At 42.7% G+C, this 26,253-nt stretch overlaps 1 protein-coding gene across 4 annotated transcripts in view; it reads right to left on the bottom strand.

The window, feature by feature from the left end:
• Window positions 1-4,616: 4,616 nt before the first annotated feature.
• tnnt2 (troponin T2, cardiac type) overlaps window positions 4,617-26,253 on the bottom strand; it is a 33,542-nt gene continuing 11,905 nt past the window's right edge. For 3 of the 4 annotated variants that reach the window (XM_033042472.1, XM_033042475.1, XM_033042473.1), the window contains exons 4-12: window positions 22,873-22,891; window positions 18,229-18,289; window positions 17,322-17,438; window positions 15,976-16,053; window positions 15,774-15,887; window positions 12,827-12,939; window positions 11,110-11,200; window positions 10,547-10,587; window positions 4,617-5,188 (exon numbers count right to left, since the gene is read on the bottom strand). In XM_033042472.1, coding sequence (XP_032898363.1) covers window positions 5,140-5,188; window positions 10,547-10,587; window positions 11,110-11,200; window positions 12,827-12,939; window positions 15,774-15,887; window positions 15,976-16,053; window positions 17,322-17,438; window positions 18,229-18,289; window positions 22,873-22,891 — 683 coding nt within the window. In that variant the 3' untranslated portion in view covers window positions 4,617-5,139. The remainder of the gene's footprint in view (window positions 5,189-10,546; window positions 10,588-11,109; window positions 11,201-12,826; window positions 12,940-15,773; window positions 15,888-15,975; window positions 16,054-17,321; window positions 17,439-18,228; window positions 18,290-22,872; window positions 22,892-26,253) is intronic. The other variant, XM_033042474.1, reaches the window with a different exon arrangement.

The raw sequence follows: 26,253 nt of genomic DNA, 5'->3' as shown, positions 1-26,253 counted from the left end.
CTCAGAAGACACTAAACATTAATAATAATAAAACATTAATGATAAAACACCATTGATCAAGCATGTGAACCAACAAAATACTAGATCAAAGGGAGGCTACAGATTTTTGGCTGTTGAGTAGAGCAACTACTACTCGTGGATAAAAACTGTTTTTATGTCTGGCTGTGGCAGCTTTGACAGTCCGGAGTCGCCTTCCAGAGGGAAGTGATTCAAAGAGTTTGTGGCCAGGGTGAGAGGGGTCAGAGATGATCTTGCCCACTCGCTTCCTGGCCCTTACACTGTACAGTTCATCAATGGAGGGAAGTTTGCAGCCAATAATCTTCTCTGCTGATCGGATGATTCGCTGCAGCCTCCAGGTGTCGTGCTTGGTGGCTGAGCCAAACCAGACCACGATGGAGAAGGTGAGAACAGACTCTACGATGGCCGTGTAGAATTGGACCATCATTGCCTGTGGCAGATTGTGACAAACCCTGCAAAACCCAAGAAATACGGTGCAGGGCCTGACGGTATCTCAATAGCAAAAATAGCTTTTGTTAACAATAGTCATTTCACAATTCTACAACGTTAAGCTCTTAACAGCTGATGTCACCAAAGCAGGTTATAACAAATCTCTCTTAATTTATGAGTGGGATAATTTTCCTCCTCCCGCTTTTTGCATATTTGTTCTATTGTCATGCATGAGCCAGCCATCGGTGTTAAATTTGAGGCACAAAGAAACTGCAGATACTGGAATCTTGTGCAAAAAAACAAAGTGCTGCAGGAACTCAACAGGTCAGGCAGCATCTATGGAGAAAAGTACAAATACATCATATTTTTTGGCAGAACATATTTGGGTCCTGAGGCCTTTTTAAATGGAAGGAATCTAGAATCAATATAATTATTAAATAAATAAATAAATAGTGCAGAAGATAGGCATGAAAAGCTGGAGTAATTCAGTGGGTCAGACAGTATCTCTGGAGAAAAGGGATAGACCCAAAATGTCATCTATTCCTTCTCTCCAGAGATGCTGCCTGACCCGCTGAGTTACTCCAGCTTTTTTGTGTCTATCTTCGGTTTAAACCAGCATCTGCAGTTCCTTCCGACACAAATAAATATTACAGGTTGGATGTCTTCCCATGTTATAGTGAACGTACAGATATTATTGTCTGGTGAACACACAGCTGAATAACAGCTGCTGCAAAAGTACATTAGGTCCCTGCAAACCTACGTGTTGGAGGGAATTGTGTTTATGACCTTGATGTACGCAACCTTGTAAAACAGTGATGAGGTTCTCAAACAAGTCATTTTGTTCATGCACTTCACAGGAAATGCTGGGAAACACCCTGAGAGAATTGAAGGCGTTTCAAAGGTTCACAGCACCCACAGCCTCTTATATTCTCTCTTTTAATGGCTACATGCGCGTTTTGATTTTTTGAAATAATTTATCAGTTCGTGATGTTTCTTTAGAATCATTCATCCTTGCTTTCACGCTCATGAAATAACATTTAACTTTCAGTTTGCTCCTAATTACTTTTTAAAAATCCTTCTATTTGGATGCAATGGTTCTTTGTTACATCCATCTATTCCAAATGAAGTCGAGATAAACAGAGTGTGTTGTAAGAGTAACTCAGCGGGACAGGCAGCATGTCTGGAGAGAAGGAATGGGTGATGTTTTGGGTCGAGACCCTTCTTCAGACTTCAGACTGAAGAAGGGTCTGGACCCGAAACATCACCCATCCTTCTGTCCAGAGATGCTGCCTGTCGCGCTGAGTTACTCCAGTATTTTGTGTCTATCTTTGGTGTAAACCAGCATCTGTAATTCCTTCCACACATACTATAAAGATCTCGAAAGAACTGCCAACAACCGAGTGAGGTGGAGGACATTTGTCAATGGCCTATGCTCCTGAGAGGGGCAAAGGGCTTAAGAAGAAGAAGATACTATAAAACTAATCATGAAATGAGGAGTGTTTATTGCATCCATTATGACAAATGGGTGTAATAAAGAACCCTTCTTATCTCATGGTTAGTTTTATTGCCGTGTTGGGTTTACAACATTCTTTGTCTACATTTTTTTCCAACTAGCTATGACCTAGTCTAAACACCTAAATCTATCTGTTGCCTCTCCTAACATGACCTCAAAGCTAAATTCACTACGCTGACCTCATTTCCCATTATGCTTCCTTAGTATGTACGTTCTTGGGATGTGCATATCACAAACCTACGAATTTTCTTATAATTTCCTGCTTTTTTTCTACCATTAAGACAACACCAACTTTACAAGGGAAGAACTGCAAAATAAAATCCTCTGCAGGCATGCTGGCCGGTGTCTCCTGAGCCAATTTAAAACCAGTTGCTGCTTCCACCACTTTTCCTGATTGCTACTCTCACCAGCACTCGTGATCAACCTCCTCTCTCTCTAATAACTGCTGAGCTCTATTAGTTTAGCCAAAGGCTATTGTCAGCACGGTAGCAATCTAATTTCGGGGGCTTCTTCTCTCAGGAGCTGAATGAGGAAGAACGTTCACTCATGAGAATGTGAGCAACGCCAATATTTACTTCCCATTGTCCAGTTCGCCCTGAGATTGATGAATCTGATGGGCTTGTAGAAACAAGGAACTGCAGATGCTGGATTATACCAAAAATAGACACAAAGTTCTGGAGTAACTCAACAGATCAGGCAGTATCTCTGGAGAAAAAGGATGGGTCTGAAAAGGTCTGAAGAAGGGTCGCGACCCAAAGCATTACCCATCCTTTTTCTCCAAATTGATTTATTCCAGCACGTTGTGTCTAGCTTGATAGGTTTGTTTGGCCTCTCCACTGCACTCTTTAAGAGTCAAAGCATTGGAGACACAAGGAACTGCAGATGCTGAAATCTTGATCAAAACAAAAAAGTGTTGGAGGAACTCTGCGGGTCAGGCTGTATCTGTGGAGGGACTAAACAGATGACATTTTGGGTGGGGGACACTTCTTCAGTCCCATTGTTGGGTTCACTGAGATAAGAAGCAAAGCCTCCGTTTCCTCTGTTTCAGTGTGGTGTTTACAGACTCTACTGCTTTTTTTGGTTACCATTCCTAACAGTTAACTATGTTGACATTATTTACATCACCTGTATGAATGCCTGCTTGATGCATGATTATGTTTAATTCAATAAAGAATTTGGTCATTTGTTCCTACAACTTGTATTTGAATTCAAGTGACAGGAAAACAGAGAAGAAAATGATTAATTTAATGACACAAAATATGACACAACCTGTAATTATATATCTGAGAACTACCTCGTGCTGTAATGCACAAGATTTATATTAAAAGCAATGCAATTATGCAACTGCGCCTCTGTGACTCTTCAGGCATGAATTAACCTACGATTTGGGGAATAATTTAAGATCTGGCTAATAACATGCATTTCAATTAAATATAATAAAAAATAATAAATATTACAATGGCATAGATGGTGGAGCTGCTATCTTACTGTGACCTGAGTTTAATCTGATCTCTGTTGCTGGTAAAGTGGAGTTTGCACGTTTTTCCTTTGGCGGTGAGGCTTTCTTCTGGAAGTTTATTTCCACATCACAAAGGCGTAGGTTTAATAGGCAATTGTAAATTGCCTCTTGTGTCTGGTAGAATCTGGGAGGAGTAGATGCGTATATGAGAAGGGATAGTATTACAGAGAGAATTGGTGAAGGGTGGAGGTTAGGATTGCTCTGAGACTGCATATTCTAGTTGTGTCAAAATGGCAACCTATGGCATAATAAAGATAGACACAAAATGCTGGAGTAACTCAGCAGGCCAGGCAGCATCTCTGGAAAACAAGGCCTTTTTGGTTTGGGGCCCTTATTCCTTCTGAAGAAGGGTCCCAACACAAAAGGTCACCCATCAGACTCTGGCTGGGTATCAGGCCTGGCTCACCCACCGTGGAACCCGGGAGGAGGGTTGGAGTTGGAACAGAGGGCCGGGAAACAGACTGGCTGCGGGAGGCAGTGCAGTGCACCCCGACGGTGGAGTGGGCAGCTGGAGGCCCTGCAGCAGCCTGGGACTCGGCTGGATTGGGTGCCGCTCCAAGAGGCCGGACGCGGGGACTGGACGTGACCTGCCGCAGCATGGAGCGGTGGAGCAGAGGAGGAGAACGCCAACAGCTACCCTTGGGCATGCCAACCCTGCAACGCCACCAGGTCAACGGGCCTTCATGGTCAGGTTAAGAAACTTTGCACCTGCAACAACGGGGACTTGAAAATGGCGCCAAATCTAGCGACTCTTGTATACACTCTCAGTGTACTATTTTTATTCACTGGTACTGTATCTAAGATGTGCTTATGTATAGTAATACTTCTACTGAACTGTATGTAAAAATGAATTTTGTTGTACCTTGGTACATGTGACAATAAAGTAACATTATTATCTTTTTCTGCAGAACCACTATCTCTGGAAAATATTATTTGCAAATTGATCAGTGATTGTCATCTGCAGTCAATATATCCACTCTCCTCACAGTACAGAGCACTGTAATGTACTGTGGGATAGTTTCCCCATCAACAGCGATTAAGTACAACTGTGGTCTACAATGCATTTTCTGCCTCTGAAAGTTAAAAAAAAAATTCCCACCTGATTATATTCACAACAAAGAAACAACAAACTTGCAAGACGCTCATAGCTGTTATCCAGGAAATATTGCCTGAATAAAAGTTTTTATTGTTAAAGACATGAAAACTTTGAAAGGTGGACAGTCAGAATCTTTATTCCCCGGGCGGAAATGTGAAAGACCAGAGAGCATAGCTTTGAGGTGAGAGGCAACATTTAAAGGAGATGTGCGGAGGATAGGGAGAGGGGTACATGTCTAGAATGCACTGCCAGGGGTAAGTGATGGAAGTAGATAGAATTGCAACATTTAAGGGGCAGATAGACAGACACATGAATAGGCAGGGAATGGAGATATATGGTCTATGTGCTGAGAGAGATTCAGTATATATTGGCATCATGGTCAGCACAGACATTGTGGGCTGAAGGGCCTGTAAGAAGAGTGGTCTTTAAGAAGAGAGGTGTGAGAAATGTGTGATTCATGTTAACTCATGATATTACTGTAGAATTTGAGATGACAGGATGTTTGACAGACAATTGGAACGGGTTGTCCTCAGTTCAACAATCCACGATGCCCTGATTCTTTGCTTACTTCCAACGGCCGGATACCTTCCCCTTGCCATGGAGTCCCTTAGAACTAAGGCCGGGAAAAAAAGAATTAATAATTGTTGCATCAATCGTGGAATACGTTTCTCACATTTATTATTTATTATCATATCTCCCTTTTTTACTATTTCATTCTCTTACTTTCTCTGCACAAACACCATATTGAATGATTGTCAGAGGGTGGTGGATCTGTGGAATTATTTGCCACAGAAGGCTGTGCAGGCCAAATCAGTGGACATTTTTAAGGCAGAGATAGATAGATTCTTGATTAGTACGGGTGTCAGAGGTCATGGGGAGAAGGCAGGAGAATGGGGTTAGGAAGGAGAGAAAGATCAGCCATGATTGAATGGCGTAGACTTGATGGGCCGAATGGCCTAATTCTACTTCAATCACTTATGACCTTATGATTAAGATGTGAATACTTACAGACAAACAACGTTGATGCAGTATGAAAAGAAGGATAAGATTTAGGCTTTAGGCTGCAGCACCGTAAGTCTGCACAGTGGCACGGTAGTAGAATTGCTGCCTTACAGCGCCTGAAACCCGGGTTCAATCTTGACTACAGGTGCTGTCTGTGCGGAGTTTTTACGTTCTCCCTGTGACTGCATGGGTTTTCTCTGGGTGATCTGGTTTCCTCCCATGTCCCAAAGAGGTGCGGGTTTGTAGGTTAACGGCGTCTCTAAGTTGCCCCTCGTGAGTGTAGGGAATGGATGAGTAAGTAGGATAACATAGAATTAGTGTCAATGGGTGATCAATGGTCGGAATGGACTCGGTGGGCTGAAGGGCCTGTTTCCATAGTGTATTATTCAATCAATCAAACTCAGTTTATGAAACAATTTGATGCTTTAAGAAGCAATCCTCAGATGGACGGGAAGAATAATGGATAATCCATACATTATGGATTTCATGGTCATCTCAAAGCACCTTAAAGGGCAAGTGCAGTCATGGGGAACCTTACATGACTATGTACACATGGCACGAGCCCAGATACCACATCATGATAATGAATTAGTGATTGCTTTTTGTGATATGGATTGAGGAATGCACTTCATTCAGTTCAACAAAGATAACTTCCTCGATGGACACAAATGCTGGAGTAATTCAATGGGTCAGGCAGCATCTCTGGAGAAAAGGAATAGGTGACTACATTATAATTTTCAAAGCAACCAAATGCAACTTTAGCATGTTGAAAGCAACAAAATGCAACTTTAGCAGGTTCAAAGCAACCAGAGGCAACTTTATAGGTATGTTGCAAAGCCTACCTGAAGCGTCTTTGACAATCTGCCGCTGCGGGTGTGCGCGATTTTGGCGCCGTTTAGAGGGGGCGGGTTTAAAACGCAATTTTCTCTAGGCTGTTCAAATCGAAGATGTTCAGCCTAGTTAATTATTAACGAAAAATCGCTGGAAGACCCCGTCGCAAAAGCTATTATTAGGTTTAAAGGCCTTGAATAATAGTTATAGTAGTTTAAAAATCGATCTCTAAACCCGCGACCGCCAGCAACCGCAGGATCTCATAAAGCAAACCACAGAAGGTAGGTTGTATATTTTTACATTAAAAAGGGCTTCTAAAGATCCCTTTATACAAAGTTTAATATTGCGAGTAGCTCATTTTGGGCCCATTATATCGCGCAGTATTTTTCTGGGCATTTGGGGCACAAATGTTGTACACGGGTGGTTTTAAACTGAATAAGGGGGGTGGGGTGTTGAATGGGCTAGTGGAGGATGGCGTTAAAGGGAAAGGGTTTCTTAAATGTGTGAGTGTAGAGACAGAGGGGTGTAAAATGAGGGTAGAAGCAATAGGTAGCAAGGTGAAAAGTAAAAGTGGCAGGCCGGAAAATCCAGGGCAAAAATCAAAAAGGGCCACTTTTCAACAAAATTGTATAAGGGGTAAGAGTGTTGTAAAAACAAGCCTGAAGGCTTTGTGTCTCAATGCAAGGAGCATTCGTAATAAGGTGGATGAGTTGAATGTGCAGATAGCTATTAATGACTATGATATAGTTGGGATCACGGAGACATGGCTCCAGGGTGACCAAGGCTGGGAGCTGAACATCCAGGGATATTCAATATTCAGGAGGGATAGAGAGAAAGGAAAAGGAGGTGGGGTAGCGTTGCTGATTAGAGAGGAGATTAACGCAATGGAAAGGAAGGACATTAGTTTGCAGGATGTGGAATCGGTATGGGTAGAGCTGCGAAACACTAAGGAGCAGAAAACGCTGGTGGGTGTTGTGTACAGGCCACCTAACAGTAGTAGTGAAGTTGGAGATGGTATCAAACAGGAAATTAGAAATGCGTGCGACAAAGGCAAAACCGTTATAATGGGTGACTTCAATCTACATATAGATTGGGTGAATCAAATTGGCAGGGGTGCTGAGGAAGAGGATTTTTTGGAATGTATGCGGGATAGTTATCTAAATCAACATGTAGAGGAACCAACGAGAGAGCAGGCTATTTTAGACTGGGTATTGAGTAATGAGGAAGGGTTAGTTAGCAGTCTTGTTGTACGTGCCCCCTTGGGCAAGAGTGACCATAATATGGTTGAGTTCTTCATTAGGATGGAGAGTGACATTGTTAATTCAGAAACAATGGTTCTGAACTTAAAGAAAGGTAACTTTGAGGGTATGAGACGTGAATTGGCCAAGATTGACTGGCAATTAATTCTAAAAGGGTTGACGGTGGATATGCAATGGAAGACATTTAAAGACTGCATGGATGAACTACAAAAATTGTTCATCCCAGTTTGGCAAAAGAATAAATCAGGGAAGGTGGTGCATCCGTGGATAACAAGGGAAATCAGGGATAGTATCAAAGCGAAGGATGATGCGTACAAATTAGCCAGAAAAAGCAGCATACCGGAGGACTGGGAGAAATTCAGAGACCAGCAGAGGAGGACAAAGGGCTTAATTAGGAAAGGAAAAATAGATTATGAAAGAAAACTGGCAGGGAACATAAAAACTGACTGCAAAAGTTTTTATAGATATGTGAAAAGAAAGAGATTAGTTAAAACAAATGTAGGTCCCTTGCAGTCAGAAACGGGTGAGTTGATCATGGGGAACAAGGATATGGCGGACCAATTGAATAACTACTTTGGTTCCGTCTTCACTAAGGAAGTCATAAATAATCTGCCGGAAATAGCAGGGGACCGCGGGTCAAAGGAGTTGGAGGAATTGAGTGAAATCCAGGTTAGCCGGGAAGTGGTGTTGGGTAAATTGAATGGATTAAAGGCCGATAAATCCCCAGGGCCAGATAGGCTGCATCCCAGAGTACTTAAGGAAGTAGCTCCAGAAATAGTGGATGCATTAGTAATAATCTTTCAAAACTCTTTAGATTCTGGAGTAGTTCCTGAGAATTGGCGGGTAGCAAACGTAACCCCACTTTTTAAGAAGGGAGGGAGAGAGAAAACGGGGAATTACAGACCAGTTAGTCTAACATCGGTAGTGGGGAAACTGCTAGAGTCAGTTATTAAAGATGGGATAGCAGCACATTTGGAAAGTGGTGAAATCATTGGACAAAGTCAGCATGGATTTACAAAAGGTAAATCATGTCTGACGAATCTTATAGAATTTTTCGAGGATGTAACTAGTAGCGTGGATAGGGGAGAACCAGTGGATGTGGTGTATCTGGACTTCCAGAAGGCTTTCGACAAGGTCCCACATAAGAGATTAGTTTACAAACTTAAAGCACACGGCATTGAGGGTTCAGTATTGATGTGGATAGAGAACTGGCTGGCAAACAGGAAGCAAAGAGTAGGAGTAAACGGGTCCTTTTCACAATGGCAGGCAGTGACTAGTGGGGTACCGCAAGGCTCAGTGCTGGGACCCCAGCTATTTAAAATATATATTAATGATCTGGATGAGGGAATTGAAGGCAATATCTCCAAGTTTGCGGATGACACTAAGCTGGGGGGCAGTGTTAGCTGTGAGGAGGATGCTAGGAGACTGCAAGGTGACTTGGATAGGCTGGGTGAGTGGGCAAATGTTTGGCAGATGCAGTATAATGTGGATAAATGTGAGGTTATCCATTTTGGTGGCAAAAACAGGAAAGCAGACTATTATCTAAATGGTGGCCGACTAGGAAAAGGGGAGATGCAGCGAGACCTGGGTGTCATGGTACACCAGTCATTGAAAGTGGGCATGCAGGTGCAGCAGGCAGTGAAGAAAGCGAATGGTATGTTAGCTTTCATAGCAAAAGGATTTGAGTATAGGAGCAGGGAGGTTCTACTGCAGTTGTACAGGGTCTTGGTGAGACCACACCTGGAGTATTGCGTACAGTTTTGGTCTCCAAATCTGAGGAAGAACATTATTGCCATAGAGGGAGTGCAGAGAAGGTTCACCAGACTGATTCCTGGGATGTCAGGACTGTCTTATGAAGAAAGACTGGATAGACTTGGTTTATACTCTCTAGAATTTAGGAGATTGAGAGGGGATCTTATAGAAACTTACAAAATTCTTAAGGGGTTGGACAGGCTAGATGCAGGAAGATTGCTCCCGATGTTGGGGAAGTCCAGGACAAGGGGTCACAGCTTAAGGATAAGGGGGAAATCCTTTAAAACCGAGATGAGAAGAACTTTTTTCACACAGAGAGTGGTGAATCTCTGGAACTCCCTGCCACAGAGGGTAGTCGAGGCCAGTTCATTGGCTATATTTAAGAGGGAGTTAGATGTGGCCCTGGTGGCTAAGGGGATCAGAGGGTATGGAGAGAAGGCAGGTACGGGATACTGAGTTGGATGATCAGCCATGATCATATTGAATGGCGGTGCAGGCTCGAAGGGCCGAATGGCCTACTCCTGCACCTAATTTCTATGTTTCTATGTTTCTATGTGACATATTGGGTCAAAACCCTTCTTCAGACTGAGAGTCAGGGGGAAGTGGAACTAGAGGTATGAAACGGTACAGAACAAAACAGAGCCGGCACCAATGTATTGGATTTTTGTATAGCATTATCTGATCTGATCTGAGAGCATGCAAACCATAGCTTTTCACTGTAGATTGACACAAAATGCTAAAGTAACTCAGCAGGTCAGGCAGCATTTCTGGAGAAAAGGAACAGGTGATGTTTTGGGTCTTGAAAATGGTCACTTGGGGTAGTTAATGTCCACCTGATAAAGCAGCCAGGGTCTCAATTTAAAGTACCATTTAAAAACAAAATCTCTGCCTGTGCACAAACACTCCTATCGTGCCACCTTAGACTTATTGCAATTGATATGAATCAATTGCTATTATGAAGAAAATGTTTTGTCAATCATTTAAATGTTTCAGTCAATTGGCATAATTTGAGACAGCTAGTAACATGTAAAAGTCAAATAATAGCCATTCACAGGCTGAAAAGCTGCATTTGATTGGGCTAATTCCTTCAATGAAGTAGCAAGGCCAGGGGCGTTTTAGATACTTACACTTTCTGGTGATCATTGACTCGGTTTCGCAGTAGGTTAATCTGAAAAATAGTAAGAAAAGAACATTTACAGAATGGAAGACATTTTGATTTGATGTGGTAACCGGATCGTGTTAAGATAACTTAATAAAATAAATAATAGGACTTTTCTCCCACCATATCCAATGTATATTTTGTCCATCTACGCTAATTCCATTTATCCAATTTAGGACCATGTTCTTCTATGCCTTAAGTTTCTATCTAAACGCCTATTAAATGTAATACTGGACATCTCCTGTTTACAATAGTGTTCCTTTCCTAACAACACAGATGGTGAATCTGTGGAATTCATTTTCCACAGACTGCTGTGGACACCAATTCATTGGGTATTCAATTCAAGGCGCAGATTGATAGATTCTTGATTAGTACGGGTGTCAGGGGTTATGGGGAGAAGTTAGAATGGGGTTGAGAAGGAAAGATAGATCCCACGACAGAAAGGCAGAGTAGACTTGATGGGCCGAATGGCTTAATTTTGCTCCTATATCTTATGAATTTATGAACTTATGAATTCATATTTCTACATACTTCATATTTCTGCAGTTTCATTTTTTCCAGTAGGTCAAATTTTTCTGCTTCGAGTTGGTGCATCCAATTCCACAGCTCTTTGCTTTTCTCCCTGTTTGGGTAAGAAAATGTTGGCCCAGTTACTCGAAATATGGATCTGAAACTTAGCAACATTATTTTTGAAAATACTTCTATGTTAAAAATGCACAAATTCAAAGATAGATGGACGTAGCAAAGTTAAGAATTCTGGTCATCCATTCTAGTTCTGCTGGGACACTGGACCCATTGTCAGTAAGAAAAGCAGCATAATAGCACAACTGGTAGAGCCACTGCCTCACAGTGCCAGAGACACCAGTTCAATCCTAACCTCGGGTGCTGTCTGTGTGGTGTTTGCATGCTCTCCCTGTGACCACATGGGTTTCCTCCAAGTGCTCGGGTTTCCTCCAACATCCCAAAGACATACAGGTTTGTAGGTAAGTGTCCTCTGTAAAAGTTGTCCTAAATGTGTAAGGAGTCGATGAAATAATGAAACGACATAGAACTAGTGGAATAGATCTGGTAAATGCATAGAGTCTCTTGCCCAGACTAGGGAAATTGACAACAAGAGGACATAGGTTTAAGGTGAGGGGGGAAAGACTTAATTAGAATTTGAGGGGTAAACTTTTTTTTAAACAAAGGACGGTGGGTGTATGTAATGAGTTTCCGGAGGAGGTAGTTGAGATAGGTACTATCACAATGTTTAAGTAACATTTAGACAGGTACATGGATAGGATAGGTTTAGGGGGATATAGGCCAAATGTGGACTAATGTAGATGGTACATGGTGGTCAGTGTGGGCAAGCTGGGCTGAAGGACCTGTTTCCATGCTGTTTCACTTCTAGTGTGAACATACTAGATCGATTGTCAGGGTGGACTTGGTGGGCTGAAGGGCCTGTTTCCATGCTGTTTCACTCTACTAAAAATTAAAATTTGAAAAAAAAAATCTAGTGTTAAAAAAAACAAAATTCAAAAAATTTAAATCCTTAAAAAAAACTAAATCCAAAATGCTGACCTAAAACTAAAAGATGCTATTAGTAATCAAGGATTTTGTAAGTCTGTCTGTAGTTGCAATAGGAGATCAATTGAATCCTCACAGAATTTCAGCGTCTGAGCCTTTAACTAAAAGTTGGGCTGTAAATTACTTTGGGTTCTGTTATCTAGTGATACATGCCTGTGCTTTCCATGCTTACCCCAGTAATTAGGAATAAAGATTTTGTAATGATCTACCCCTACTTACCTTTTACTTTAGTTTAGAGATACAGGGTGGAAACAGGCCCTTCGGCCCGCGCGGACCAGCGATCACCATTTCTATCCTACGCACTAGTTCTATCCTACGCACTAGGGAAAATTTACAGAGGCCGATTAACCTACAAACCTGCTCGCCTTTAGAATGTAGGACGATACTGGAGCACCAGGAGGAAACACACGAGGTCACGGGGAGAACGTACAAACTCCATACAGACAGTGCCCGTAGTCAGGATCGAACCGGGGTCTCTAGCACCGTAAGGCAGCAGCTCTACCACTTAGCCACTGTGATGCCCCGCTGCGCCACTGCACCCTGAAGCATTTCTGTTGGTGGGCTAACATAAGAACAACACTGAACAACACTGAATAGATTTCCTCATTTCTTGGAGACACTGTCAGGAGAAGGGGCAGAAAATACTAACAGGTGAATGAATAACAAGCAAGTTAATCCTTACTTCAGTTCATTCTCACTCAGACCATCGGCGTCCAGATGCTTGCGTCTTTCTGACAGAATCTTCTTTTTCTTTTCCCTCTCAGTTTGCCTCTTCCCACCTCTACGGCTGTCAGTCTGATGGAATCAAAGTTGTAACATTACAACACCCCACAATTCATTGGAGAAATCAGCAGAGTAATTGAAATTAAAAATGTGTGTTTTTTTTTAATGGTGATGATGGTTGAAAGGGAACCAAATCATTTGCAACTTACCTTAATTTTGAAAGATACAGCATGGAAACAGGTTCTTCAGCCCATCAAGTTCATGCTGACCATCAATCACCCATGTACTCTAGTTCTCTGTGATCCCACTTTTACAAACACTCCCTACACACTAGGGGCAACTTACAGGATCTAATTGACCTATAAACGCGCACATGTTTGGGATGCGGGAGGAAACAGGAGCATCCAGAGTAAACCCACACGGTCACAGAGAGAACGTGCAAACTCCACAGTACACATCACCCAAGGTCAGGATTGAACTCAGGTCTCTGGCTCTGTGAGGCAGCGGCTTTTCCAGAAGAAAAAAAATGAGGAGTGAAGCTTTAGTTCAGTTTAATTGAGAGATACAGCATTAAAACAGGTCCCTCAGCCCACTGAGTCCGTGCCGACCAGCAATCCCCGTACACTAGCAATATTCTACACACTAGGATGTTCCATACCAGGTCATCGGAGATCTCCTCACTCCTTTAGGGAACGGGGGTTCCCCTCTTCCAATACAGATGAGGCACTCCCTAGGGTCTCCCCGATATCCCGCAGCTCTGCTCATGCTCCCACGCCCCCCAATGGTAACAGGGACAGAGTCCTCACCTTCCACCCCAGGAGCTGGTGCATACAGCACATAATCCTCTGACATTTTCGCCTCCTCGGGATCATACCACTAGCCACATCTTCCCAACTCCACCCCTTTCCACTTTCTGCCGAGAACGTTCTCTCCGCAACTCCCTGGTCAACTCGTCCCTTCCCACCCAAACCCCCCAGGTACTTTCCCCTGCAACCGCAGGAGTGGCAACAACTGTCCCTATATCTCCCCCCTCGACTCCATCCAAGGACCCCAACAGTCTTTTCAGGTGAGGCAGAGGTTCCTCCTCCAACCTCATCTACTGTATCCGCAGTTCCAGGTGTGGACTCCTGTATATCGGTGAGACCAAACACAGGTTCGGCGATCGTTTCGCTGAACACCTCCACTCAGTCCGCCTAAACCCACCTGATCTCCCGGTTGCTAAGCACTTTAACCCCCTCCCATTCCCACATTGACCTTTCTGTCCTGGGCCACCTCCATTGTCAGTGAGGCCCAGCGCAAATTGGAGAAACAGCACCTCAAATTTCATGGGCAGCTTACACCCCAGCGGTATGAACATTGACTTCTCTAACTTCAAGTAACACTTGCTTTCCCTCTCTCTCCATCCCTCCCCTTCCCAGTTTTCTGACCAGTCTTACTATCTTCGACTACATTTTATCTCTGCTTTGTTGTTACTTTCTCCCAACTAACAATGATCTATTCTACATTCTCCTTGATCTCCATTCCATTTGTCCTGTTTTCACACCTTACACTTCCTTATCTATACTTCCTTATCTATGTATCTCCCACTCCCCTGACATCAGTCTGAAGTCGGGTTTTGACCCGAAACGTCACCTATTGCTTCTCCCCGGAGACGCTGCCTGTCCTGCAGTGTTACTCCAGCAATTTGTGTCTATCTTCGATTTAAACAAGCATCTGCAGTTCCATCCTGCACATAGAACAGTAAGGCACAAGAACAGGCCCTTCGGCCCGCAATGTCCATGCTGAAGTTGATGCATGTAATCAAGAATGTCACCATTTGATGCATGGATTGTGCCGACTTAACTGATTGAAGAGGGGATACTATAAGTTAGTCTGAGCAGTGATGAAAGCATATACTTTTATCAAAGTGCCCATCTAGGTTGCAAATATGCAGCAGATTAAATGGCTATAAGAAATTAGCTGTGATAAACTCCATGAACAATGACCATCTAGACCATTTGGACTATTGTGACTAAGTGGCAATTATGGAAGGACCTATGAAGCAAAAAGTAAACCATAATGCTCATTGCTTTTGTTCTTGAAAGCAATGATATGCAAATTAAAGAGACCAATTAATTAATCTATATCAAAACAAAATGGTCCGAGTCAATCCATTAGCTGTCTTTGAAAGGATTTTGATCATTGGGCAAATATTTTGCACAAGTGTTCCATTATTCTAACACAAATAAGTATTATCCAACATTTACTGTTATGATAAGCAATGATAAGTGCAGATACGTTTCAAAACGATAAATGCTTCCATCCGAATTTGTCTGGACTGAGATAGGAATAACAGAAATAAGACATTTTTGAAACTGTAGCCCAAATAATCACCAAAACACAAAGATTTGGGGGAATTCAGTGGGTCTGGTAGCATCTGTGAAGTAAATGGGCAGGTAATGTTCTCGGGTCGGGACCATTCTTCCGACTGATGGGAGTAGTGAGGAGAAAACTGGAAAAGAGAGGTGGAAGGTTGAGGGGGGGGGGGGGGACAAAATCAAGTGATAGGTTGGTACAGGTGACGAAGATTTTTGATTCATAGATGGGTGGAGCAAGTGACAAAGGCTGGGTATGAAAAGGAGACAAAGGGGTGTCAGATAAGAAGAGAAGATGAGTAAAATGTAAAGCTGGAGAGAGGGAAATGGATAGCAAGGGACATTGGGGTGAAAAGAGATGGGATATGGGAGGTGAGTGAACAAGAGGAGGGGAAAGGAGCAGGGTGACTGAGTGAGGAGTTGGGAGATGGTGGGAGAAATGGGTGGGAGCACTAAGGTAGGTTGGGGAGGAACTTTACTTAAAATTGGAGAATTCAGTGTTCATACCATTGGGTTGTAGTGTCCAAATAATATCACTGAATTAATGGTTACCTTCTGAATGTAGCCTCCAAAGTGCAAGGATATGTTCGACATGGTTTTTTTCTTCTTTGCTTCTTCCTCTGCTCTCTTTCTCGATTCTTCCTCTTCTTTCCTTGCTCGTTCCTCCTTTTGTCACATAAATAGACAGCTGTCAGTCTGTTTGCATTTTTTTTTTTGAAGTGCAAGAAATGATATCTGCCAGATCATTACTTACAGCGATCCGTGACTGTCGTTCTTTCTCCCTCTCAGCTTGAATCCTATGCTGCTCAGCTCTCTCCGATCTACGTTTTTCCTGCATTGAAAATTCATGTAAATTTCATCAGAAAAAAATGGTATGTATCTCTCAGGAGAGAAAGAAACGTTTTAACAATGTTAGAAGTACAAATTTTGTTCAAGTTCTGGAAAATTGTTGCCTTCAGTCCACATTTGCCTGCACATACACTATACTATGCCTGCTTGGATTTGTAGATGAGTGTATAAGCTTAGCTTAGCTTAGAAATACAGCATGGAAACAGACCGCACGGCCCACTGAGTGTACACAGACCATCAATCACCCTTTTACACTAGTTCTGTTATCCCACCTTCTCAACCACTCCCGACAAACGAGGGGCTATTTTACAGAGGCCAATTAGCCCTCAAACCCACACGTCTTTGGGATGTGGGAGGAAACCGGGCACCAGAAGGAAACTCGCGCGGTCACAGGAAGAACATGCAAACTCCACACTGACAGCACACAAGGTCAGAATCAAACCCTTGTGAACGGCACTGTGAGGCAGCAGTGCTACCAGTTGCACCACTGCGCTGTAATACTGCCTATGTAAATTGCCCCGAGTCTGCAGGGAGTGGATGTGAAAAGCCAAATGATCTCACACTCGTTTCAATCATTTAGATCATTATGATTAAACAATTATTATCATTAAACAATGAGAGACCAACTCGTTGATGGTCACTGGTCCTATAAAATAACACCGACAAGCATAAAATGCAAGACGTAATCTAAGTCATATTCCATGATAACTATTTAACAGGGAGAAGGCAGGAGAAGGGGGTTGAGAGGGGGAAATAGATCAGCCATGAATGATGGGCTAAATGGCCTAATTCTGCTGCTATGTCTTATGATCTTATGATCTTAAGGGTTACAAATTCGACAAAGACACCATTGGCAGAGTTACCCAACAATGGCACAGGTCATAGGTCATAGATAGTGTGGATGAAGACAATGGTTTTGGAACATGTTCGAGCTCAATGGGCTACATACAGCCTCATGATTGGGATCGTTGAAACTTAAAACTGCTTCTTTTGTGCTGTATCTTTTCTAAAGAGGAATGAGGAGAACCAAACTCCTCCTAACCAGACAATCCTGCCGTGGGCTGGTTTCGATGAATGGGAACCAAGGATGTGTCGTTGGTAGCACCAGTTGGCAGCCAATTGTAGACAGAGAATTGCTCACATCTCCAGAAACCTCAAGAGCAGGAGGTGACAAATGACCCGATGGCAGATTCCAGGACTGCCGCGGGACGTCTTTCCAGAATCAACCCCCAGAAAACAGCAAAAACTCACAATTCTCTCCTTCAAAGCAACAATTTCCTCTTCGTCCTTCTTTCTGTTCACAAAATGACCTTTAATTAATGTCTGCAGTTCCAGGAGGTCCTTCTCTATACGCTTCCGATGGATGTCCTGCAAAATGGAAACCATGCATGTGAGCTCTACCACGTTTAATGACCTCGCAGATCTTTAAAAGCAAGAGGTCACTATGGTTCTGTGATTTTCCACGGATAAATATAGGAAGATTGAAGATCAATATTTGAGGCATTTCCTCTCGGCCGTGGATATATCAGGTAGTGAATCTGTGGAATTAATTGCCACAGATGGCTGTGGATGCCAAGTCATTGGGTATTTTTAAGGGAGAGATTGACAGATTCTTGATTAGGAAGGGTGTCAAGGGTTATGGGGAGACGGCAGGAGAATGGGTTTAAGAAGGAAAGATAGGTTAGCCATGATCAAATGGCAGAGTAGACTCAAATAACTGAATAGCCTAATTCTGCTCCTATAACTTATGAAATTATGAACTTGCATTGCCCTCGGAGCACCACATTTTCAAGGCTAACACTCTCTGCAGGAAATTCTCTAAGGGACCATGAAAAAACAACAAAGTGCTTTACATCCAATTTGCCTGTGATTCAAATATATCCAAATGTCTGATGTAATGGACAGCGACGGTTTCTGCTGGTGCGGGAATTAGAGTAAAGTTAGAAAGTGGGTTATGTTCAAGATTCTAAGTAAACTTTAAATTAGAACTGAAATCAGATGAAATTTGGTGAAATCAGGAAGTGTGTTCCCACATATAGAGCAGTGAAAACTATCATACAGTACAACAGTGAATGACAGACTGTGGAATAAGTGGCAAGAAAAAATGCAGAATGATTAAAAAAAATCAATGAAGGAGACCGGTTGTTTAGATGCTTACATCAAAGTCGACTCTTTCTCCATCTGGAATTTTGGGTGGTATAAGGCTGGGCAAAAAGACTCTACAAAATAAAAATAAAAAATAAACTCAGTTGCATCACATTTGTTGTTCACTAAAATTTACTGTTAAGGATGTCATATTTAGAATAGATAAAATATTTGCTCTGCTTCTAAGAAATTACTCAAGATATTTTCCTTGTGTTTTAAAGTACTTGCAAAGGTCATCATTGCAATTGACCTCGCCAGCCATAAAGTAATATTGCTGGGTATGGCATCATCTTGGATTTGTTAATGGGCAGAGAATGTAAAGGTCTGGTCCAATGATCCAGATGTTAAAATCTTACCATGATACTTAAACTAATTAATTCATTCCAGAATAAAGGTTCAAGCATCAGTTTGGATCTCTGTGATATTGCTGTATTTTGTGAAATGTATATCATTTAGGGAATTAAATATATTACCCTTTGCCAGTCTGGCTATATGTAACTCGGAGTGTAATAGTTACTGCAGTGTGCATGACTCTTTAGACTTTAAACATTAGAGATAGAGAGTGGAAACAGACCCTTCGGCCCACTGAACCTGCCGACCAGCGATCACTAGCACTATCCTACACACTAGGAACAATTTTTTTTTTTTACCGAAGCCAATTAACCTACAAACCTGCATGTCTTTGGAGTGTGAGAGAAAACAGGAGCACCCAGGGAAAGCCTATGCAGTCACAGGGAGAATGTACAAATTCCATAGAGACAGGACTCGTAGTCAGGGTCAAACCCAGGTCTCTGGCACTGTAAGGCACTCTACCCCTGTGCCACTGTGTCACCCTTACTGTAACTCATTACCATCCCTTGAAATGTCTTCCAAACCGTTTGTTTAAGGACCATTAGGCCTGGACAAGAAATGATGACTTTCCAGTGATGCTGACATCCAATGAACACATCATAAAACATAGCAGACCTTGATATCAACATTGCTTTTGTTTTTTTTTGTGTACCAGAAATAACACTTCAAAGAAGACACAGTGCTGGAGTAACTGAGTGAGTCAGGTAGCATTTCTGTAGAACATGGATAGGTGACATTTCGGGTCAGGACCCTTCCTCAGATTGAAGAAACGTCCCAATCCAAAACGTCACCTATTAATCCCATGGCTATCTGGACTACACTTCTTCCCACCGTGCTTCCTGTAAGGACTCCATACCCTACTCCCAATTCCTCCGTCTACGCCGCATTTGCTCCCAGGATGAGGCGTTCCACACCAGGGCATCGGAAATGTCCTCATTCTTCAGGGAACGGGGGTTCCCCTCCTCCACCATAGATGGGGCTCGCACCAGGGTCTCTTCCATACCCCGCAACACTGCTCTCTCTCCCCATCCCCGCACTCGCAACAAGGGCAGAGTCCCCCTGGTCCTCACCTTTCACCCACCAGCCGTCACATACAACAAGTAATCCTCCGTCAGTTTCGCCACCTCCAACGTGACCCCACCACTCGCCTCATCTTCCCATCTCCCCCCATGTCTGCCTTCCGCAAAGACCGCTCCCTCCGCAACTCCCTTGTCAATTCTTCCCTTCCCTCCCGTACCACCCCCTCCCCGGGCACTTTCCGTTGCAACCGCAAGAAATGCAACACCTGTCCCTTCACCTCCCCCCTCAACTCCATTCAAGGACCCAAGCAGTCGTTCCAGGTGCGACAGAGGTTCAGCTGTATCTCCTCCAACCTCATCTACTGCATCCGCTGCTCTAGATGTCAGCTGATCTACATCGGTGAGACTAAGTGGAGGTTGGGCGATCGTTTCGCCGAACACCTCCGCTCGGTCCGCAAGAACCTACCTGACCTCCCGGTGGCTCAGCACTTCAACTCCCCCTCCCACTCCCCGTCCGACCTCTCTGTCCTGGGTCTCCTCCATGGCCAGAGTGAGCAACACCAGAAATTGGAGGAACAGCACCTCAGTACCTTGGGGAGTCTGCATCCTGTGGGCATGAACATTGAATTCTCCCAATTTTGTTAGCCCTTGCTGTCTCCTCCCCTTCCTCAGCCCTTGGGCTGTCTCCTCCCATCCCTCAGACCCCGGGCTCCTCCTCCTCCTTTTTCCTTCCTTCTCCCCGCCACCCCACCTCCTATCAGTCTGAAGAAGGGTTTCGGCCCGAAACGTTGCCTATTTCCTTCGCTCCATAGATGCTGCTGCACCCGCTGAGATTCTCCAGCTTTTTTGTGTACCGTCACCTATTAATGGTCTTCAGAGATGCTGCCTGACCCGTTGAGTTACTCCGTCACTGTGTGTCTTTTTATGTAAACCAGTATCTGCAGTTCCTTCTATACAGAAATTACAGCTGATCTGTCTCCAATTTAGCAGGTAAAATGGCTTGATCTAAATGGCAACACGAAATGGAGGTAGCTGGCATGGGTATTTTCCATTACCATCTGTGACTGAGGGATAATTACAAATTGGATTAAGGGAGAATTATGAATGGTTTGTTGCCAAAATGAGATTGCAATTAATCTCAGTCTTAATGATGCTGCAGGGTGAGTTCAGTTCAGTTGAAACCAGTTCTAATGAACAAACAACTCCCTGCTGGATGGAGCTAAACCTGTCAGAAAGAGACCTGATTTTGAATAGTGCCGCCACCCAACAGAAACACAAAGGAGGTACTATTACTATCTGATGCATGGGAAAGTTTAACTGGAACAGGTCCACCGCTGATTTTCCGGCTCCCTTGGTTCCAGAGCCTTGCCGTATTATCCGTTTTGCCGGACCAACATAGGTCACGTAATAATGATACAATGATACACATCTGACCCACTAATTATACCCCCTCCTGTGTTTCTAAAGCTCCATGAACCGCTAGCAACTTAAAGAAAACAAATGTTAAATGTAAATTAATTTTACAGTAAAACTTGCATTTCTTGCTCGGGCAGCCGGGCGCCGGTTAACTAGTTGTCCTCGGAAATCCCGATGAGGGTCAGATTAGTGATGCTGGGGCACCACTTTCTTGACAGGAATACCGGGTGCGACTCGAGAGTTGCCAAATCTGCCGTAAATGCGGTGGGGGGGGGGGCGGGGGGCTGCCCTGCTGCTGGACGCGGGCCTCCGGGAGGAGTCCAACGGTGCCAGAACGGTTCACCGAGGTCGCCAGGGGGTGAGATTCCCACCCGCAGAGTCAGCCTCAGAAGTTAGCTATGGGAACGGATCTGCCGGCTCTGGCCTGGCTGGTGTTCCAGAGCCCCGGTTATTCGACCCGACGATCTGCCGTGGAAGTCCCAACGAGATCGTCCTCCTTATCTGGCCTAGGCGCCACATTTTCAAGGACTCCGTGGCTGATTTCAAACTCGCTCTGGTAGTTTTGTCCTGATTAAGGGAAGTGCTGGACCACCAGTTGCCGAAAAAACGGTGGTGGACCTTTAGTTGCATCAATAGTTTCTTCTGCTGAGTTACTACAGCATTTTGTATCTATCTTCAAAAGTTTCTTTGTTCTTCATGTCCATGCTTCACTCAGATAATATGTAAACACAGTGCCTGAATAAAAAAAATAAAATGCTACCACTGGACTCGGGGAGTCATTGAGAAGTCAATGATCAATAGTAACTATGGCAAGGAATATTCAAAGGCATTTGACCCATGATGTTACTCATTCCCGTTTAATAGTATTCATAATCTCTGACCCAAATTACAACTCTGGCAACGGAAATAGAACCAAGTCCATAATATGAACCCACATGTCAAGAACTGTGGTGTCGGTTGTTACATGGGCATTCAGCAGTAAAATAGTGCGCGGCAAGGACTCATAAAGTGCACGGGGTTATTAATTAGATATATTTTTAACTGGTATTGTTGGCAGAGCTGGCAGAAAAACCTGCTCTGCTTAGAACAGGATTGCAAGATCATTGTCCCCAACAACGCCCATCAACTTCTACAGATGCGCCGTAGAAAGCATTTTATCGGGATGCATCACGGCATGGTTTGGGAACAGCTCCTTCCAAGACCGCAAGAAATTACAAAGAATTGTGAAGGTAGCCCAGAACATCACACAAACCAACATCCCTTCCATTGACTCCTTTTGCACCTCACACTGCCTCGGCAAGGCCAGCAGCATAATCAAGAATGAGCCGCATCCCGTTCAATACCTCTTCTCCCCTCTCCCATCAGGCAAAAGATATAGAAGTGTGAAAACGCACACCAAATTCAGGGACGTTTCTTCCTGGCTGTTATAAGGCAACTGAACCATCCACCCAACAACTAGAGAGCAGTCCTAAACTACCATCTACCTCATTGGAGACCCTCGGACTATCTTTGATTGGACTTTACTGGCCTTATCTTATACTAAATGTTATTCATGTTATTCCCTTTGTCATATATCTGTACACTGTGGACGGCTCGATTGTAATCATGTATTGTCTCTCCGCTGACAGCTTAGCACGCTACAAAAGCATTTCATTGTACCTCAGTACACGTGACAATAAACTAAACTCAAACTCAAACTTTTACATCAAGCAGAGTCTCTGCTTTCGGAGTAGAATGCTCCTATAATACTAGCTGTGATAAAGAACTATCACACACACACATTATTCACTGAGCTTCATGTATATTTGAAAGAAACTAATAAGAAATCAATCAAAATAATTACAGACATTAATCGTTCAAGCTGTACTTACTTTGGCTTGGGTTTTTCTTCTTTGTTATAGAATGCAAGGAGAAAGTGAAATGTCTGTTAGTTAATGAATTCCAAGTAAATAATAGTAAATGTGAGAAATGTGATAAATGAATTAAATAAATGTCATAAAGTTCTGGATTTATTGTCTATTGTCTATTTATTCACAGGCTAATCTGTGAAGCTATTTTTGTTAATTAACACGTTGAGGGTTTTTTGCACCTAATTGTGAAAACTGTTGAAAGCTAGTACCCTGTACCTGTATTATTTTATTAAGATGCTTATTTGATCCGTTTAGGCACTGGGCTTTAAATAACATAGAAATCAGCCAAAACCTACATGGTTAATTATAACTAACAACTCCATAGGTGCAACCATTCAAGCTTTGAATTGTATAGCCTACCCATATTTTATTAACATGCAGTCTATTCAACTGAGCCAAATGTAAAGTCTCTGAAGTAGGGTCCCAATCTGAAACATCACCTATCCGTGTCCCCCAGGGATGCTGCCTGACCCATTGAGTTACTCCAGCACTTTATGTCTTTCTTTTGTAAACCAGCATCTGTAGTTCCCTGTTTCTACATAGAATCTCTTGTTTCTGTTGATAACCAACCAAAGAAAATGTGTTTTATCGCAGGCAAGGTGTCACGAATTCCCATGTTAAAAGGACGGAAAACTATCAATAATTCTTTGTCTGAAAATGGTGCCATTCAGATCCCCTTTAAACATCCTCCCTATGACCTTAAACCTATGCCCTCTAGTTTTAGACACTCTTAAAATGGGAAGCAAACACTAGCCATCAATCCATGCCTCTCCGATTTCTGTATACCGTTATCATGTCACCCCTCAGCCTCCTTTGCTCCAGGGAAATTGGACTTTAGACTTAGAGATGCAGCGTAGAAACAGGCCCTTCGGCCCACTGAGTCCATGCCAACCCCGTACACTAGCACTATCCTACACACTAGTGATAATTTACTATTTTTACTGAAGCGAATTAACAAACAAACCTGTACATATTTGGAGTGTGGGAGGAAACCCACAGAAAACCCATGTGATCACAGGGAGAATGTACACACTCTGTACTGACTCCATAGTCAGGATCGAAACCGGGTTTCTGGCGCTGTAAGACAGCAACTCTACAGCACTGCGCCAATCCGCCACCCCAAACCTAACCTGTCCACCACTCTTTATGTCTTAATCATGCATTTATCTTTTTTCCTCTTAATTATTTGAATCCTTTTGTGAGTTGCTTTGAAGAGTCTTTAAACATCACAGACATTTAAAACCAGCACCAAAATACCAAACAACCATCAGAAGGATCAGGATCCCGATTCCTGGGATCTATCTCCAGTTTCCATTTGAAGGCCATTTCACATTGTGGGAAGGCCTTGATAGAAAGGCCTCAAGGGCATTTGGATTCATAAGACACCAAAAGTGAGGACAGATGGATAAATAGTGTAGGTTATGTCTTTTTTTTAAACCATGATTGAATTTTATTAAGCATTATTTTCTATTTGTAGCTTGCGAACCATATAGGCAATTCCAGAACATGGTGTTTAAGAAGGAACTGCAGATGCTGGAAAATCGAAGGTAGACAAAAGTGCTGGAGAAGCTCATCGGGTGCAGCAGCATTTATGGAGCGAAGGAAATAGGCAATGTTTCGGGCTGAAACCCTTCTTCAGTCTAAGATCAGAAGAACAGCTAATTATTAAGGAATAAATATGACTCTTTATGGATTTCACACCGAGCATCTTCATCAGCTTTATCCTCTAGGATTTAAAATGATAAATTATTTGATGCAATCATCTGAAATCATCATCAGTAATTTTTCAAATTAAATGTCATTCCATTAAAAAGTTAAATTTGTAATAACTTCATATCAGAATTGCTTCAAGTTTCTAAACTTGTATTCATGTTAATTAAAGACTCCCAGTTTCATTAATATGAGTTTATTGTTCCTTTTGGTGCTCCTTCTCACTGGCCATCAATGGGTGGAAATAGATAGTCTTGAATTGATAATGAAAAGAAAATTATCCTTTATGTTTTTCAAATGATAACTAAAAGCCTTATCAATAACTCCTACAAAATTGAAAGTTAAGTGAAATAAATATTAGTGGTAAGAAAGCTATGGTAGAGGATCCATCGATGTAGGTCTATTTGCCTTTGAAAGAGAATTACTATACAGGGACAGTTGCCATAGGTTCATGATCAGTTGGCATTGGTCTGAAGAAGGGTCTCGACCCGAAACATCACCTATTCCTTTTCTCCAGACATGCTGTCCGACCCGCTGAATTACTCCGGCTTTTTGTGCCTAAGGTTCATGCAGGGAAGATTATACCTAACAAACTTGATTGATCTTTTTTTGAAGGGGTGATAAAGTTGATGGATTGAGGGTAGGACAGTTGATGCCGTCAACATGGACTTTAGTAAGGCATTTAACAAGATCACTTGAGGTAGGCTGCTGCAGAAGGTTGAGATGCATGAAATCTATGGTGATTGACTACGAATAGCTTGCACATGAATGGCATTGGGTGGTAGTGTGAAGGTGTCATTTTAGATGATCAGCCATGATCATATTGGTACTGGCTCGAAGGGCCGAATGGCCTACGCCTGCATTATTTTTCTATGTTTCTATGTTGAGATTGATAACTTCAGTCGCTCAAAGTGTTTCGTTTAGGTTAGTTTAGAGATACAGTGAATAAAAGTATTTGGAGATAGCTTTCTACATTTTAGATGCATGAATAAAGCAGACATTGACATTGAGTGAGCAAAGAACATGTCAGTTAAATAGGTTCATGCAGTTAGATCATGTAAATTTAATGATTACAATGTGTGATGTTAAATTGGTTCTTTAAGTTTGGAAGAAAGTATTTCTGCAGCAGTGTTATGACTTGCCTTTTATTAATTTACTGGATGCAAGACAAAAGTGTAGCTAATTTGGGACGTTCCACATTAACACTGGTTGCCATGATGGTGTTTCGTATAATATTTCATCAGAGATTAGTTAGTGAAGCTAGCTGCAGATGGATTGGAGATATCATAAATGCATGACATCCTTTGTGAGCTAGGTCAGGCCAGCATCTCTGGAAAAAAGGAATAGGAGACGTTTCAGTATGAAGAAGAGTTCTGACCCAAAACGTCACCTATTCCGTTTCTCCATAGATGCTGCCTGTGCCACAGAGTTACTCCAGCATTTTTTTGTCTATCTCCAGCAGTTCCTTCCTGCACATTGTATGTGGTGCAACCATCTTGCATTGTCTTTTTTTATGCACCCTCTATGCCATTGTTAAGCAATCCTCTCACCTCAAATATTTGCACACAATTGGACTAATAAAAGAAATGACAAAAAACTGTGTACATTTATGCCAGTGATTCTCGCTAGCTG

Source organism: Amblyraja radiata, chromosome 24 (assembly GCF_010909765.2).
Source record: "Amblyraja radiata isolate CabotCenter1 chromosome 24, sAmbRad1.1.pri, whole genome shotgun sequence".
Taxonomy (NCBI): Eukaryota; Metazoa; Chordata; class Chondrichthyes; order Rajiformes; family Rajidae; genus Amblyraja; species Amblyraja radiata.
The sequence above is the reverse complement of the archived record's forward strand: the minus strand, read 5'-3'. Positions and strand labels throughout refer to the sequence as shown.